Source organism: Neodiprion fabricii, chromosome 3 (genome assembly GCF_021155785.1).
Source record: "Neodiprion fabricii isolate iyNeoFabr1 chromosome 3, iyNeoFabr1.1, whole genome shotgun sequence".
Lineage (NCBI taxonomy): Eukaryota > Metazoa > Arthropoda > Insecta > Hymenoptera > Diprionidae > Neodiprion > Neodiprion fabricii.
Window position 1 is genome coordinate 17,542 of NC_060241.1, and position 18,284 is coordinate 35,825.

Below are 18,284 nucleotides of genomic sequence, written 5' to 3' on the forward strand. Positions count from 1 at the left end.
CTTGGTTACTTTTTTCAATTTCTTGAAGCTCGAGGATCCGTAGCGCTCATCAAGTTTTGGCTAGAGGTGGAATGTGTGTGTATTGAAGCAATTATAGTATTTTTGAAGAGATCAACACTTACTTCCGAATCAACGCATAGGCGGTCGGATCTGGGGAGGGGATTTGTACTTCAAGAATTCGTTCTCTTTAACGGATTTGAAAAAAAACAAATAACGTTAACCATGGTATTACAATTGATGGGGGAAGTTATTCGGCTTCGCCGTACAATTGGCCAGAAAGAGAGACTGAGCGCTCCGCTTTATCTCGTCCCGTTGTGTCTTACAAAATGGCGTCGTCGGCATGCGGTCTTCCTCCCGCTTACTGTAATTGCGCAACTGCACTCATCGTTCACACAGAAAACACACACGTACCCACGGCTCTCACACAGAGAATTCCGGCCACACAGGCACCGTTGAGATGGAGGGGTCGCGATCCCTCCACTCAATCGTGGGTCGTACTCGCCTCCTTGCTCGCACGTTCACTTCTCACTCGCACGTTCTCTCTCGGACGGTACGCGGCGAACTGCTCGAGGTGGGGTGCTTCCGCCAGCCCCACGACCAGATCACGTGGTTGGTAAGCCACGTGATCGAGCCGCGAATGCCGCGCGCCCGACTCTGGCACCTCGCCGTTACCAACCGTCGTCCCTGCCATCATTTTTTCTCTAACAGTATGATGATTGTTATTAGTCTCCTACACCTAATTTTGTTGGCATTATTTACTATTTGTTATAGCAATCATCATTTAATGTTAGTCAACCGCCTGTCCGTACTGCTCCGCGTACGTACCACACGCGGCCTACTGCCGGCGCAGAGTTTGCTGACGCAAGGGTTCTGCGCCGGCCCGTCTGCACCTGTCCTGTGATTACAGTACTGTTGCATATCAATAATAATAAGGTAGTGCTACTTGCTATTTATTACTGCCCTCAATATTTCTTACCAATTATTTGCTATTTGTTAACTACTCCGTATATTATACGCATAGCGTATTGCGACAACCGCACGATTCTTCTCATACGAATGTCTCATAAACCTTACAGCGAGTGTTGTAATCACGACTGTCATATTTGCTACTCATCCCACACGTAGAATACAATATTTTTTACAAAAACTGATCTGGAAGTCAAATTTGAGAGGAATATAATAATTTTAAAACTTAAATTACTGTAGCGGCATCGGATGGTGTTTGAGTAGTTTCTGGTAAAGTGACAAAGATAGAGTGAGTTTAATACAGACTGTACTCGTGTGGTTACATTTCTATAGTAGTATAGTTTAGGTGGAATCTGTGCAGTTATCTGATACTTAACCGAACATGTGCGTTTATGAAACACATGGTATGGTCAAGTATGCGATTATTGTGTATTTCAGAGATGACATACAGCGCTCGAAAAGTCAACTTCCAGAGCAGGTGTTATAAAAAGTCTTAATCGTACGATTCGAGCATTGTCGAGACAATTGCAGTGATCCATGTGGCAACGGCAAATGCTCCAGCGTCGACTTTTTGCAAGAAGGTAGTCTGCTTCACGTAACTAGCACGACCTGCCCTGGAAAATATGTTATTGCGATTGAACATATACTTTATAACTGCCGTACACTGAACTTCACATTTGAGTCCCCGTGTCGGTGTCGGGTCGTCCGCGTCCGTAAAGGAAAATCGCGAATGTCTACGGCCTTGGGCCCTCCTCATCCCTGTCACAATTGGTATCGATTTTTGAACCCCTCCCCCTACGGATCGTTTGACGATCGCAATCAAGGACCCCATCCCCTTTTGCGTCCGAATCGAAGTATACTACAAGTAAAATTCTGCACAAACGATTAAGTTTCATATGGCTGCATTTAGTTTCGTAATTAAATAATGTTGTGCGTGAATCTTGATTGGACCAAGTTTTAATGTGTCATTAATTAACCACGTAAGAGAGTGTTGAAATGATGTGCAGATTAACAAACACGACGTTCGGAAATAAATATGAAAACAATTTGTGAAAAAATGTTGCAAGAAAATGTTAATTTTCAATGCGAAGAAAGCACAGATTTTTCAACAAATATTATAAACGAGATTTCTGTAACGGACGTTACATTCAGCCATATCCCCTCCCCTGGTCACGCATTGTCACATTTTATGAGCCCCACGTCCTACGTAAACGGGGACGTCCTTTAAGAACGGTCCCCAATAAGTTTGCCATACAGTATATGTGAATATATTTACATCTTGAGCCTGCGCTATCAATATTGAATATCTTACATAACACCCACCTGGCTTCCATATGTTTTGTACCCTCACATCCATCTTGGGCAGCTTTGGCAATCTTTTCCAAAGCCTTCCTACGTAACCCGCCGGAGAAATCATTACTCTCAAATTCTCTGCAAGCTGGATCTAAAGCGTCCAACTGTAAACCGAATACCCGTGATCATGTTATTTTCTATCGCGGCAAGTATCATAGCTATGTGTGAGTCGCATTAAAATATTTATACTAATAATATTTGGACTCCGTTATTGCAACTGTGTCAATGACGCTGCTGAACAACGAAGGAGAAAAACGTGCATTTTGGGCAACCATCACAACGCATCGGTTGTGACTACTGTATCAACTCTTGAAGGACTTGCGCACAGTACAGCATGTATATGAATAGCTCTCCTACTATCCATACGATTGGTCAACTACGGCAGTTGTTTCAATTCAACTGCGGAGTCAGTACGAGACGTTTCAATTCGAACCAGAGACCCATTAGTTTGTAGCTTGTTCTTTACCATTACAGATCGTTGACAAATAATTGGGAGCCGCTAGTGTCGGTGTGGCATTAAATCTAGTACATTTGCATGCATGGATTGCTTATGCTTGACGGAGGTTGCGTCCTTGGCGAAAAATGAATACATCTAATTAGATCAAAGTTTTTTATCTATCTAGCCTGATCGAACCGCGTACAATTCATGCATCTAAGTAGATCTCATTAGATCCTAAGTGCGTATTATCAAACTAGATAGATAATTTATAGATGTAAGTTATAGATCGAGAATTTTTGCATTGACAGATCGTATTAGACAGGCACAAGATTTGAATGATATCTATAAATATTTTCTTAGATCTTCACCACCTACCATTGTACGATCTCCCAGTCTCGCCTTACTGTATCTCAGAATTCCATCGATACCACCTCTCCATGCTTGACTCCACGTTAGTGGACAAACTTGACCACATTGTGGTAATTTCAACTCAGCCGCCGCCGTAGTGAACATCAGCGAATAAATTGCACCTGAAGTTCCCCCCATCGTTTCTTCAGCGATGGCCGACAATGCCGTTAGTACCGATGAAGGGTGCGAGAGGGGCAGGTTTTCCAGTGACAACGAAATTCCTTGAATCCAAAAACGCGCACGAAGCACTACATATCCAGATTTGTTTTAGAGGAACAACGCCCATTCGCCGGTCGTGAAAACGTAGCAGTTATATATGGGGCGTTTCACGTTGAACGTACCTCACTTCCTTCAGTTTGCATTACTTTTTAGTATGATGTTTTTATCCACCCAAAAGGGCCTCAGGAATATTTTCATATTTTCTTTAGCCACGGGTGAAATTTATGCTAAGTCACATGACCAATTTGTGAAATGCTATGTTTTAAAATGTGAAAAAATTTACACGGATTCTATGATTTGAAATGTGATTTTGAAGCACCTCACGACAACGGCATCTCAGTATTAATTTTTTTATTTTTTTTTTCTTGCAAGTTTCTAGTTTTTCCATGTCAGGTTTTTTTTTTGCTTCGCTCTAAATAGATTGCAGAATCACATTATTTTCATGATTCCGTGATCTCCGTATAGATCGGAGATTGGAAAAAAAAAAAAATACAATTCCGAGCATGGAAAAACTAAAAACTTATGAATAAATTTGTAGACATTGAAATCCCATTACCGTGTAGTGCTTAAAAATCACATTTTAAATCATAGAGCCCGTGTGAATTTTTTCAGATTCTTGAAGATGGCGTTTTCGGAATTAATTTTTCGATTTTTTTCAAATTTCACGCGTGGGCAATAAAATGTGAAGAAAATTCCGTGATAGTTCTGAATCGGTAGGAACATCGTACTAGAAAACTATTGAATCCGAAGCGGGTGAGGTACGTGGACTGCTGATTTGACATGGAATGCTACATATATCAATTGATAAATCGCGTGCCCATACCTTCGGCGAGACGTCGCATGGTCGTACCGCAATCCCCGTCGCCACATCCGGTATCCAATTCATTGATGTAATTTTCTTTCGCCGTTATCGCCATGCAAGCCCTTTTCAGACATTTGCGCAGTAAATTTTCTCCCTCCTCATTCAAAGTTGGACCAACTTTGGCGATTTTCTTGTTTGCGTCTCCGGTACTGGCAGGCTTGAACGTACCCTGCACCCCCCTAGACAGCAACGACACGCTGTACACGCTGCCTGGCCAACAAGGCGCGTCGGTTGCCTGATCCAGACAACTCACCAGACTTGTTCCGTGATGATCGCCGAGTCTTAAAATTGATATTTGTACACCAGCACCGTCAAGAGATGTCATCAATGGACCAGCGTACACCCGTAGTGGCTGTATACCCCTACAACCTACATGCATAGGATAGTAATTTTAATACGTCGACCATTTATTGTTTTTAATGAACATATACGATACACGCCGTGCGTTATTCCGAAGAATTGGTAGCTGACTACAGGCAGGCATACAGTCATACTGAGAGGTTTTCTGAGAACGAATTTTCAGCTGAATAAGCGCCCCACCGCTGCCTGCCGGTAGCTGCGATCGCCAACCCTGAAATAAGACGCACGGGATAAAGCGGGCCTGACAGCCCCTAACTTCGACAAGTCGGTATCCGATTCTGACATTGGAAATCACTTAATCGTGCATGCAAATTAAAGGTGTAATATATGCGCATCGGTTCTCCCTCACCAAGCTGCATGACGACCTCATGAACTACGATTCCTTGTTCCAGTTGGCTTGTAGCCCCAAAATTATTGACAATTACAGCGACAGATTCGCCATTGATCAGTGACAAGGTTTTCAAAATATGCTGCAGCATCAGTGAAACAACTTGTGATGCGCTCGTCAGTTTCATTCGCTTATATCCCGCTTCACCATGTACCCCCAGACCGATTTCCATCTCATCGTCGAGAACGTGGAACATTCGCCCTTGCCCTGTTTGTCAGGAAAGTTCATGATGTTGGATCTAGCATCATACAGCAACACGGCGTTTTTATTAGTTCATCATATGCATATGGATACCTATTGTACATATATGCATACAATGTATGTGCGTGTATACAATAATATAGCAGCATAGACTTAATTACCAACGCCTTATGTGCGGTGGGTCTTTTGTGAACTATAAATATTTATTGACGATGAAGTAGCATAATAGTATATGCATACCGATGTATACGAGGTGTGGTTATTAAATAACCGGACTGAAGTCATAACACTTTTTATTCGTGACCAATTACAGCAGAAATTTTTTCGCCTTCAATGTACAGCCCTTGGCTATCCCTACGCCGCTCCATACGACGTTTCCATTGGTGAAAGTAGTGCTGGAAGTCCTCTTCTGTTAGCTGGACGAGAACCTCCGTCGCTTTTGCTTTAACCACTTCCACACTTCCAAATCTTGTCTCCTTCAGCGCCGACTTGACTTGACTTGGGAAATAAACAAAAGTCACAGGGGGCAAGGTCGGGCGAGTACGCTTCTACATCGAGGTTCTGACGGCCCTACGTGAGCGTATCAGAAGACGAAGACCCGATTTGTGGAAAACCCAGGTCCTGGATCCTTCACCAAGGCAATACACCAGCCCATTCTGCCTTGTCTGTGAAAGCGTTTCTCGCAAAATACAGCATCACTGTGTTGGAACATCTACCGTACACGCCCGACCTTGCCCCTTGTGACTTTTTTCTATTTCCCAAGTCAAGTCAAGTCGGCGCTGAAGGATAAAAGATTTGGAAGTGTGGAAGCGGTTAAAGCAAAAGCGACGGAGGTTCTCGACCAGTTAACAGAAGAGGACTTCCAGCACTACTTTCAACAATGGAAACGTCGTATGGAGCGGTGTAGCGATCGCCAAGGGCTGTACATTGAGGCAAAAAAACTTCTGCTGTAATTGGTGACGAATAAAAAGTGTTATGATTTCAGTCCGGTTATTCAATAGCCACACCTCGTATACGCATTACAAGGGGATGCTGAGACATGCCTATGAGGAGGTTGTACCTTATATAAGGTTGATGTGACATTACAATATTACTATTCTGGTTATACGAATGAAAAAAAAAGCAAGTGGAACCATGTAACTACTTTGATATAATAACGTCTCTTATGCGAAGATTAATGCATGCACATAAGCGAAAGTTATCAGTTATACCTGGTAGGGCGCAGGCAGTTAACCCGACCGCATAGGTGGCCACGTTGTTGGTAACTATTTCGGCGTATTGGGCCACCGAGCTGAGATTTAACCCACGTTCAGCCAGAGCACCAGCTACCTTACCGACAAACAACATTCCCACAAGACCTCTACGTCCAGTCCTCCCCAGTTCGCTCATAGGTATACTGCAATCCTCTCCGACGGTCAACTCTGTCACCTTTACGTAATGAAATTACAAATGGTTCATAGCTTCCACATTGGTTCTGGGCTCAAGTATGAATCCGCCGGATGAATAGGTATTCGAAGGAACGATGTTTCCTTCGACAATGTAAACCTACTATTTATGGAACGTTATTGCACGGCAAAAATTTTCACCGAAGGAATAATTTTTCGATCATAGAATTAAATCTCCGTGTGAACGCTTGTTTTTCACACCTTTTGTCTATTATAAACTTTTTCGGGAAATCTGAAAAAATCAGGGTTTCCTCTACAAGTGTTAACTACGTTATATAAAAGTTGTCAAACTGAAAGGTTTTGAAGTATTGTTCATAAAAATTTGTATGCAGAAAACGACTGTTCCCTGTAAGACCCAGTATTTACACGGAGGGTTAATACAGATACCTTGTAATTTTCATGGATTTATCCCGCAAAAATCACTTATACGCGTGTACATTATAGTCGAGGAAATAAAGCACTAATAACGGCCCAACTGTCGATTTTTTGAGCAGTAAGACGGATTTTAATGCGGTTTTTTGCATTCGATTCGTAAGAGCGCCTACAAACTTTGTGAACTAAATTGATTAATTAATTTTTTGAAAATGCATTATGGCATTAATAATATGCATTTTGCAAGTGCACTTCCAAGAGACACTAAATAAAAAATTTGCTACTCGGAGGTTTTTGGGGTCGCTGAACACGAATATCGCCACGGCGACCGTCTCCGAGGTACCTGGTGCCCAGGGTGGACAGTATCAACGTCTTCTCCTAGAGTTTTGGCGAAAATTGTGATCGAATTTGTGATTGAATTAAGAACAATGTTCTTTAATTGAGGTAAAAATGATAATACTCAAGATAATTCCAGAAAAAGACGTTGAAACGTTCACCCTGGGCACCACGTACCTCGGAGACGGTTGCCGTATCGATATTCGTATTCAGTGACCCCAAAAACCCCCAAGCAATGAGTTTCGACAAATTCGATCACAATTTTCGCCAAAACTCTAGGAGAAGACGTTGATACTGTCCACCCTGGGCACCAGGTACCTCGGAGACGGTTGCCGTGGCGATATTCGTGTTCAGCGACCCCAAAAACCTCCGAGTAGCAAATTTTTTATTTAGGGTCTCTTGGAAGTGCACTTGCAAAATGCATATTATTAATGCCATAATGCATTTTCAAAAAATTAATTAATCAATTTAGTTCACAAAGTTTGTAGGCGTTCTTACGAAGCGAATGCAAAAAAACCGCATTAAATACCGTCTTACTGCTCAAAAAATCGACAGTCCATTGCTTTATTTCCTCGACTATTATTGCACTAAGAGACATGCATGGTTCGCTCCTAACAATAGTCTTCATTTGATACGCTATTATGAGTACCGGGGAGATTATTTTCGCAAACCTCTACGAGGGACACTCACTGATCAGACCTGCGTCTATAGCCTGCATGAACCCAAACACTTTTCAATTGGCAATTATTTCGTTATCATTTTGTCTAGTAGTCATCCAAAAAGTCAACCAGAACTTTTGTCTAGATGTTTATCTGAATCCATTGTAGGCCTGTACATTATTGAGCAGCTTTATCAGAAATTAAAGCTTTTATCTACTTATGGAAAGTTTAAAGGATACATTCGCGCATCATTCGATGTAATATAGTCAACCAGTTTGATAGTCAAGATTCGAACACATCGAGATATATCACGTGATAACGGAAAGATATGTAGGACGTCGTTTGCAGTTATGTTATATGAACGTGTACATGTATGAAAAGTAAATCAAGTATATCAGCAGTGTATAATAGAAGTGCATTCGTACCGACACGCCGTTGTTTCTTGCTTTCTCGATCGCTGTCCCGAAATTCAAGCAGTCCCCGGTGTAATTTGGGACAATCACTAATATTCCAGCTGGAAAACATGCGGTGTATATTTATATAAATCTATTATTATAGCAAGATATTTTGAAAAATGTTTCAGATCTCATGAAAGTATTGCCTTGAGGTGTTTGGAAATCGCGAGAATGCGAAAATGGAAATATTCGAAGTTTTGATTGAGGTGTCTCATTGTCAGGTATATTTTTCAAATATTTCGTGCTGCGGAGGTTAGTGGTTATAGGAATATGTGACAATACCTGTGTTGTTTGTTGATACACATTGTAAGGCGTGCAAAATATGATTGGACGGAGGAGACGCGAATACCGGCCCCGTAATGGCACCAGTCAGTAATCCGGATCCTACGAAGCCTGACGGGATAAAAATTACACACAAATGTTTCACTGTAATTATAAAGGATATTCAACTAATTGTAAGTAGTTATAGGTATAACAGAGTTGTCGGATTTCTACCGTATTCTCGATTTTGTGTGATTAATGCCGTTACAGAGAGTTCGAGTAGAAAAAATTACCGTAGTATTATATTACTATAGTCATATTACTATATAAAAATTACTACAGTAACAAGTATAGTAGTGAAAATTCACAATCACAAGTAACCCTCATAATTTCAATTTGACTTGAATGCTGAACTTGCCGACTACGTCTAATGAACTAAACGGCCGAACTACGCGTAAAGACTTATACAACATTCTATTGCTCCTTGTATAATAATTTTACACCCATATACAGACAGACGGAAGTCTCCAAGTAAACTAGAGGAAAGTTCGTCGCAAAGAATGGTAATTTTCTTCTTCATCTTTCCTCGCACCAATTCGACGAGATATACTAAGGTACATGTACTATACTAATATGTATACGAGGAAGCGATGCGAATGGACAAATTTAAGGTTTCAAATTTTTTCTTTCAACAACACCAGAATGGAAATGGTGCCCTTTTTCGTACCGTCTGTAAGCACCGTAATTAGTATTTCGCAAACCCCGTGCGAGAACATTCAACTCCCATACCGACAGCAACGTGAATACCTAATCTCTCAGTCTCATTTAAGAAAAACCACTTCCGGAACCTGTATATGGCAATGCAAGACGACCCTCGACGGAAAATGGAAAGAAGAATTGATATGTATCCGGTCAACGCGCGTGCTGTCTAGCGGCATAGCCCAATTGGAGTGAAGCCGCTGCACTGACGGACGGGAAGCGCCACCAGCTTTGCGCTCTTGTATCGAAGTAGCGTTATACTTCCCCGACTACACAAGTCAATAGTAATTAATAAATAATCTGCCCGTCATTAATTACCCAGCTTCGTGTATATATTATATGCCAGTATGATCATTCAAACGTTTCGAGTGATATATTATTATGTATGTGCATACATGCAGGTTGCTGTACTGTACATTATACGTCAGAAATCAAGTATGCTGCAGCGTGTTCTGTGTCGGAACTTTGCTAGTGATATGCATGCGTATAATAAAATCAATGTGATTGAAACCTGCTGCGTATGGCTCGTGTCCTCCACCTCCACCGCTGACTATGGCTACTTTACCGCTGCGCGTCTTCCACTGTAAACCCAATAAGACATTGTAAATCAGCGCAAGTCTTTTGACGAGGCAGTAATAATTATTTTCAACCACAAGTTGGTTGCCCTCGTAACTTCGCAATGATGGCGAGGATTTCGTGGTTGCATAACAAGCCAACAATGGTGGATTTTAATTTATTTCGTTAACACGACTGTTGGTCATTCGATGTCGACAGTATCCGATTATGTTCTTATTGCCGACCTGTTTGTAGATTTGTAAAGACCATTCCAATATATTACAAGTGTGAAATCACATTTATAAAATCACACCAGAAACTGGATAGAGTATGCGCGACCATTAGGTGTGCCTAATAATTGTCAATAAACCCTCTTCACCAAACCAAAAAATAAAAACAATGATAATATACATATCAGGTTCAGCTATTCTCTCAGCTAATAATTTATTCGCTGCTTACTACTGATCATCACTATACTATTATACCATCTACATCGATCTGTTAACTTCATTCCACACACAGAATGTAACCAAAATTATGTATCTAAATAAGTTATACTGATATCTATACATGCGTTATTTAGTATACCACTCGATAGGCTTGTATGTGACGGTATCCACTCGCCCGTTTATATATTCAGCACTACGATCAGTGTTAATCAATCTCTGACCTTTAGTCCACATCCATCTAGGGTATCAGGCATTCTGCCTGGTATTTCGACTCTTATTACTCGTACTGTTTCATACGTTTCTTAAAGGGGTGCCCTGGTCGATTTTCACGTTGACTTATAACTGATATGACTTGGTAGCCGAATAAAAGAGTTTTGAAAGGAGTGGGAAAAAAAATTTCTGAACACAAAAAATTTACAATTTTAAAAAAATGAGTACATAAGCTGGGAAAAACATAGTCGTTTAACTGGAAAAAGTAATGAGCACGAGAAAGTACGAGTTTGTTAGTAAAACATGGGAGACCGATTTATTTCCCGTAGAACAGGAAGTTCAAATTAAACGGGAAATAGCAATTTTTCGCAACCGTCATTTTATTGTAAAATCCTGTAAGTTTCAAATTTTTTCAACCAGTCGTTTCTGAGGTCATCGTCGGAGTTTGTTGGACGGGCCGACATGCGGATTCGTTGAAATTGGAAAAAGTGATTTTCGTCCGAATCTAATAATTTTTTTTTATATCTGTAAGTAAAAAGCTGCACCGCACGGTCGCCGCGGCTCGTGTATGCCTTTTAATTCACCGCGTTAAGAACATTGCATGCATCACAAAAATACTGTAGGCAGAGGTCCAGAGTTCTGTGTTACCAGTTTGAGCGGGCGAAAGTGCGTCTGAAAATACAACTGTAGTAACAAGTCGTCGCGTTTGCCTTTACATAGTAGAATTTTTGGAATTAGGGATTGCTGAAGAAGGGATTCACTTCGGTTTTTAGAAAGTCAGAAACCGTTGCACTGAACCCTTTAATTAAGTAGCCTACCGTCACATAATACGTGATCGGGATTGGGATTTTCCAAGTTTCTGGGAGCCACATACTAACATTAGTTCGAGAGGCAAGCTTATAAGCGTATAATATAGTTACACCCTCGTTTCTTTTACAACTCTGAAGTGCTAGCAATTGATATATATCGCAGCGGTCACAGGGCGGCAAGCGTTTATTTATTTTTCTTATCTTTACGAGCAGTATAATATAAGTATACTAATTATCTAATGATTTACCCGATGTGCATTTCTTATACCTTCTTACAAAGAACGTGTCCCAGGTCGATCTCCTCGATTTCATTTCGTCTGTAATATGTCATAGTAGACTCAAGACTAAGCGACGCGTATTCTTTTCTTATCCACCATTAAACACTTTAAGGGGGTGAAATCAGCCTCGAATGTAAGGTACGTCAACGAGGGACACGGCAAATTTTTTATTTTATTTTTTATTCATTTTATTTTATTTTTTTTTGTCGAGAAAATTAGCTTTTTCATTTTTCGTATGAGTCAACTTTTCCAGTTGGATTGGCTAAGAGATATTATGTTCTTGTGAGTGAAGCCACCAAATCGCCTCGTGACATACCTTACTTTGAAGAGTGATTTCACGCCGTTAAAGTGTACGGCAGATAAAAAAAAATTACGTATCGCTTAGGTTTTAGTCTACTTCAACATCTGACAAAAGAAATCAAATCGGAGAAATCGAACTGATATACCTTCCTTGTTATTCCCCAAAAAAAGAGAAGGAAACAAAATTAATTCGCGTTTATCATAGTATCGAACACGTCTGCCTCAAATGCTTTCATGAATTGTTGGAACTTCGTGCCTCACTTTTGATCGTAAATGTATTTTGAAAACTTCTGCCGCTGCAGTCAGTTCGACATCACCAGCTTGAATCCCATTTTTACTCATGTAACGCTTATAATCGTCAGAGGATTGGACTCATCACTCCCGATGTAACCGTCGTATTCTCGCCAATTTTTTATAACGTGTAAAACAGTACTTCTCCTTACCTCTGTCAGTTTCTCTTCGGTATTAAACAAGCAGTGCAATAATACCCTGAACAGACAATTACCACCCGGAACAATTTTAATGGTTATTTGTTTTATTTTATCGCAGCATGATTTTAATCACTTTCACTCGAGGAGAAAATTTTTCCCCCGTGAGATTAAATTGTTCGCATTAAAGCATGTGAATCATATAGAGAGAGGCTAATGAAGCTTACTTCATCTTACTTATTTAAAGAGCTAAATGCATGCAACTTAATAAACTGAACTTCATGGATTTTCCAACATCTTTTCTTAAATATAGAGAGGTATGATCAGATAAACACGGTGGATCAAAACGCAGAGACTAGCACATTACATCTTTTTTTCTTTACAACTTTGAATTGCAATAACTTTACAACGCGGCGATGACGTCCAGACAGAAGTTGTAATTATTGCTACTATTCCGTATCAGTTAGTGACTACGGTATGTGTGCGTGTACTCAAAATAGGGAAACTTTTTTCACCTTATGTAATAAGGGTGTTTATTGGCACCTTGAATTACATCCGAGGCTACATAAAGAATAGCATGCAGTACATATCGGACGATACTCGAGTGAATTATTCAGACGCGTGGTTAAATAGTTCGCCGATGTACGGAAATTTCGGAGTGGCAACTGCTACATTATCACAACCATGAATGGGCACGTTTGGCGCGATCGAATACACCGTTTAACAATAGCTGGGGATAGATCGCGTTGCACTGCAATTGGTCCAGGTTAAGAATCCAGAAATAAAACTTACATCTGGCGATAAAACGACTCTCTTTGAAGGATGGTATTCGAGCTGAGGATAGAGCAGGCAAAGACCCGACAAAGATTCGTTAACCACATCGTCGGGAGCGTTGATCAGCTTCTTACCGGATGCCATTGCGGTAATGTGTCGGCTTTTGCTTTGATCGGAATACAGGGTGGGTACATAAACAGATAGAGAAGCAGATGGAGATGGATGAGATTAGATTAGATTTTTTCGTTGGGTTGGATAGGTGTGGGGGGAGGAGGATGGGATTAATCGAAGTGCACACCGCGGCGCCTGTTGGCAAACTTTGGTGGACCTAGTATATGATGCTTACATGCATAGGACACATGTGCTACGGGAATTGTCGGCCTTAACTCCTGAACCAACAGTTATCGATAAGCGTATCGCGTGGATTACGACAGCGTTGGATAGAGGGCAAACTTGGTTTATCTCGGTCACTAATTCTACCAACATGTACGCACACACGCTTTCCGTCCGATCATCATGCCTACAATAAACTTTAAATTGCGGCACGTGGATTACTTGAGTGGCTGAGAAGTAGGTGGATCGCGAATTCCGACGAATTTCAAAACTTCGCGCAATATTTTCCGTACATATATATATGTATATACATATATACACACATATATATATAGATATATATATATGTATATATATATGTATATACACACGGGTCGCTGCAGAGCTTTCATAAACGGCTTGCGCACATATATATACATGGGGCATTCCAGGTCAATTCGACAAGGGTCTGACCCTCACCCTCTCCAATCTGAGTCTTAATGACCGGAGGTGTTTTGTTAGCCTAAAATAACATCTCCAAATTTTTCTCAGATTTTTACCAACCCCCCTGACGCTCCCCGACCCTTTAAGTGATGATATTTTCGAAAACGGTCAATCGGACATTTTTGAAAATTGTGATAAAAATTACATAAATTTTGTTGCCAAAAAGAAAAATATCCCGACCAAAATCGAAGTAAGCTGGCAAAACAGTAATTTTTCTATGAATTTTTACACCGAATAATTTTTTTTTTTTCAGTAATTTGATTTTTTTCGCATATACATATATATATATATATATAAGTATATACTGGAAAGTAGCAGGTTCAATGAAAAATATGGTTTAAAAATATGAAACTGGAATTTGATATAAGTAATCCGGTTGCAGAATGCACACGTACTACGCCATTACTATGTTAATCACAGACTAGTTACTCATTATTCGCGAGAATTTCCATGTGCGCTCGACTAGTAATAAGTCTAATCCCTCTTTTCGGTAGTGAACCTGGATGTTTGTGTGTGCGCGTCACGAGGTGAAGGGATAATAGGTGGAAGGATGAAGACGATAGAAGACTGAGCGCTGGAGAAACATGAGTAACAAATCGTGTCACTGGTACTTTTTTTTTTATTCCCTGTGTTTTCTTCCCAGTCTCCTGTATGTGTATTCAAGTGTAAAATGCTTTAAGCACGTTGGTAACTTTTCGATTACAAATTGGGCAGCGTTTTGTCTTAGACCACACTTTCACTGCGCAACGATAACAACAACAAATGTGGGTTACAGCTCCGTGAACAAATGCACCGTTTTTGGGAGCTGCTGTACATGTAATGCACAACTTACTCTCTGTTTCGCCCAGCGTTGAGTGCGTCTCAACGATAATTTTATCACGATACTTGGGGTCTCGGTTCATCATCCATGGTATATTCCTATTCACTGTTTCATCGTTAGGTCTATCGTTGTTACCATTGTTCACCAACATGCTACCAGTCGTGTATTCTGACTCGTTCAAAATGTCCTGGGAAATCGAGGAAGGGCAGGTATCAACAGCTGCTGGTCGATCAATTTTGAATCCAGAGTCAGCCGTATCCCCAGATTGTCCAAGCTTAGAAGGTGACATTGGCAATGATGATGATGATGTGACACATGTCTTGCTTGGTATCGTTGTCTCATCCAACTCCACATCTAGCATCGGGGAACATTTGCCATCCTGGCTTGAACCGAGACCCGAGTCTACACTGCTTAATTCCTGCTTGAACGACCCTTGTTCGGATAAATTCTTGTTCAGGCTATCTTTGCATGACTGGAGTTGACGTCTGCTTTTCCTCCACTTTGGTCGTGGGGGAAAAAAATTTTTTCGTATCTGAAAATTCACAAACGAATTTGAAAAGTTATCATAACGAGGATGCAAGATGCTACCCATTTTGCATCTTAAACTTCACCGACTTTTTCAGAACTTCCAAATCCACAATTTTAATCTTCCATTACGTGTTACATTTTGTTTATTTCAAAGTCTTCTGTACCACAATCGCGTTCAAGTTTTTCATATGACACTGATCACGCATATACAGGCATGCTAAGTATTTTGCGAAAACTATAATATATAAAATGATACAAGAATTTGATTTTCAAATTATAATTCATCTGGGAATTGAAAATATTCCCTGGGTTCTCCATAATTTTGTCGGGTAGAACAAAATTCCCTGGCTATTCCAGGTCTTACAGATGAAGTGACAACCCTGATTGTGACATAAAAAGTAGCGCATAGAAGATGGGAACACTATGGTTCTAGTTGTACCACAGGCTACCATAGCAACAGCCTGAGTTGCAAAATAATTGCTGAATAGCTGCAAGATAAAGAAGTCTAATAGCGACTACCCATTTCTCTATAAACTTCCGCATCTCCAAATAAAACAATGCCACAAAGATTTTTTAAAACGAAATGCACCCATATTGTGTGGATGCTTTATAAATTACATATAAATCCAGCTACGCACCGCATTCCGCCCTGCATCTACCTTGCCAGTACCTTGCCCAACCTCATGATTAACCCTTGGCTAGCACTTGTAAAAATTACCAGTCTTCAAACTGTTTTCTCAAAAGATAATACAAGTTGTTTAGATAAAAAAATTTTTTTCTTTATTCTGATTGGTTTAAAATTAGTATGAGCGTTCGATGAATGAGAGTGGGATCATCTGGGATCCCACAAGGCCAGCTAACGGTTGTAACCCCACCATAAGTGGCCGAAAGTTGCAGTACTTTTCTCTGTTATGAGACAGTTGCCAGGGTGGCTCATGAAAATGTGAGGTTTGTACCTGATAGCATTTTTCGCAGTAACGAAATAAGGGATTGTTATTCTTTGTATTACACTGGACGCAAGTCCAGTAGTCAGCTGTCCCAATCTCGCTGTCAACCGAGCTTCGGGAATCGTTGCTGTCATCCGCTAAACCAAGGTCAGAGTCGCAGAATGTCAGTACACCCATAGCCACGATATCCTGTCAAATATTCCAATAGTAATCGTTTAATCCAACATCCCCCTCACAGGATTGAAGTATGGATCTTTATAGGATGCAAAATTACTTATTCATTACCCAGTGGGGAATGTAAACCGCAGAATGGAATTAATATCAGTGAACATATTAATACCAATTCTATCCGAGTGGACTTTCGTTTAGCTTTATATGGAACTCTGAATATATTCAGTGATTGTATCGGGTATAAAAAGTTTCAAAATACTCCGTCAATAGACCATTCTTGAGATCTACAGTATTGGACCATTGTTCTTAATACGTACAGATACGTCAGACGACGACGTGTTGTTGTCAAATGGATTGGGATCTTCGGAGAGTGAGGCAACTTCGTACTCTACATGAAGGGCCAAATCGCCGCCGTCAGTGCTACTGACCCAAGTGTGCGTTGAAGTGTCAGAAGTGTCGGTGACGTAATCTGTAGCAATGATTGAAGAACATTGATGAAATTTAGAAAATCCTATTGTTCATCACCCTGTCGAGACATTCGTGTTTTGTTTCAACTGTGCGGACTGCAACAACAGGTGCACACTTTCGATTGCATGAATTACGAAAAACTTATCAATTCAACGGAAAGGCAAATTCTCCGTACTAACCTGTTTCTTTATCTTGGACACTATACACAGACTCGTCATCCTCGTCGGTTGGTTGTGGTGATTCGCTCTCCAGTGTAACATACCACGAATAACGTGGAACCTTTGAAGGAATTCCCTCACCGTTGTCGTCCTCTAATTTCAGAGGAAACAATATTGATTCACAGACAGTTGACTGATTGATGTTCTGTAACGGTCCTTGGGCACGCTGGAGACAATTTGAATGTTTCTAATAAAAACGAGGAAATAAAACATACCATTTTCCGAATCTGGGCACCTTTTCAACCAAGAACCTCGAAGAAGACCTAGAATCACATGCCAGATGTAGAATAACCTCAATACCGCGAATATATTCGTTCGAGATCTAAATTTTAATACGCACCAGGCGGCTGAGTATTTACAGACAGATTAACCAAGCTCATTGCGTTGGGGTTTTTCGTACATCAAGGCTTATAAGTGTTTTTCCATGTATTTTAATATTTCGTAGAAAAGTCGAACGCCAACAACTACTGAACCCAGAACCAGAGATAAATGGGTAAATTCTACGGACTTAACAAAAGAAAGTAACCTCGATACTTTTTATTTTCGTTTATTGGCCGTTGGGTATATAACACCGTTTAAGGCGCTGCTGAACTGGCTTGCATTTTCACATTTCGTGATGTCTAAGTACGGACTGTCTAAGCACTTACGGCACTCCCTAGACGTTCAAAGTTGAATTTAATACCATTATTTTATTGGTCGGGTCTAACGGAATAGACTAGTGAAAACACTAGGGATTTATTCCGAAATATATATACTTCCAGTACTGCCGACCGTAACGTCAGGCAGTCAACTGCGAACTGCGTTCCGTTCTTCTGGCGGCGTTCAAGTAGCAGAACTATTCGAATTGCTAGCTCTGACGTCACGCGAGAAGAGAGATAAATGTGTACAGGCCACGGTCTTACATTCCGGTCTGGTAACTAGTAGGGTGGGGAATGACTCGGATAATAAGGCAAAACCGTGGTTCTCGTCTTCGCCGTCTGCAGCGCTGCCCCCTCGGTGTGAGCCAATCATAAATCAGATCCGAACAGCT

At 40.7% G+C, this 18,284-nt stretch overlaps 2 protein-coding genes across 4 annotated transcripts; both read right to left on the minus strand.

Annotated features, from left to right (window-relative positions):
* Positions 1-934: 934 nt before the first annotated feature.
* On the minus strand, positions 935-13,901 carry LOC124178071 (triokinase/FMN cyclase-like). Of its 3 annotated transcripts, none has more exons than XM_046561186.1 (10): positions 13,305-13,901; positions 9,995-10,064; positions 8,746-8,856; positions 8,434-8,522; positions 6,408-6,624; positions 4,957-5,202; positions 4,209-4,616; positions 3,134-3,414; positions 2,290-2,423; positions 935-1,575 (listed from the first exon to the last, which is right to left on the minus strand). In XM_046561186.1, the coding sequence occupies exons 1-10, from the start codon at positions 13,428-13,430 to the stop codon at positions 1,566-1,568; spliced, it is 1,692 nt and encodes a 563-aa protein (XP_046417142.1). In that variant the 5' UTR covers positions 13,431-13,901; the 3' UTR covers positions 935-1,565. The 3 variants fall into 3 exon arrangements, with proteins under 3 accessions (XP_046417142.1, XP_046417140.1, XP_046417141.1); XM_046561184.1 differs by having other exon boundaries at positions 935-1,580; positions 13,305-13,897; XM_046561185.1 differs by having other exon boundaries at positions 935-1,580; positions 3,134-3,387; positions 13,305-13,894.
* An 802-nt stretch (positions 13,902-14,703) lies between these two features.
* On the minus strand, positions 14,704-18,050 carry LOC124178072 (E3 ubiquitin-protein ligase Mdm2-like). The gene is made up of 6 exons (XM_046561187.1): positions 17,595-18,050; positions 17,470-17,517; positions 17,216-17,347; positions 16,886-17,037; positions 16,407-16,586; positions 14,704-15,454 (listed from the first exon to the last, which is right to left on the minus strand). Exons 1-6 carry the CDS (start codon positions 17,632-17,634, stop codon positions 14,762-14,764), a joined length of 1,245 nt encoding a protein of 414 aa, XP_046417143.1. The 5' UTR covers positions 17,635-18,050; the 3' UTR covers positions 14,704-14,761.
* Positions 18,051-18,284: the final 234 nt, after the last annotated feature.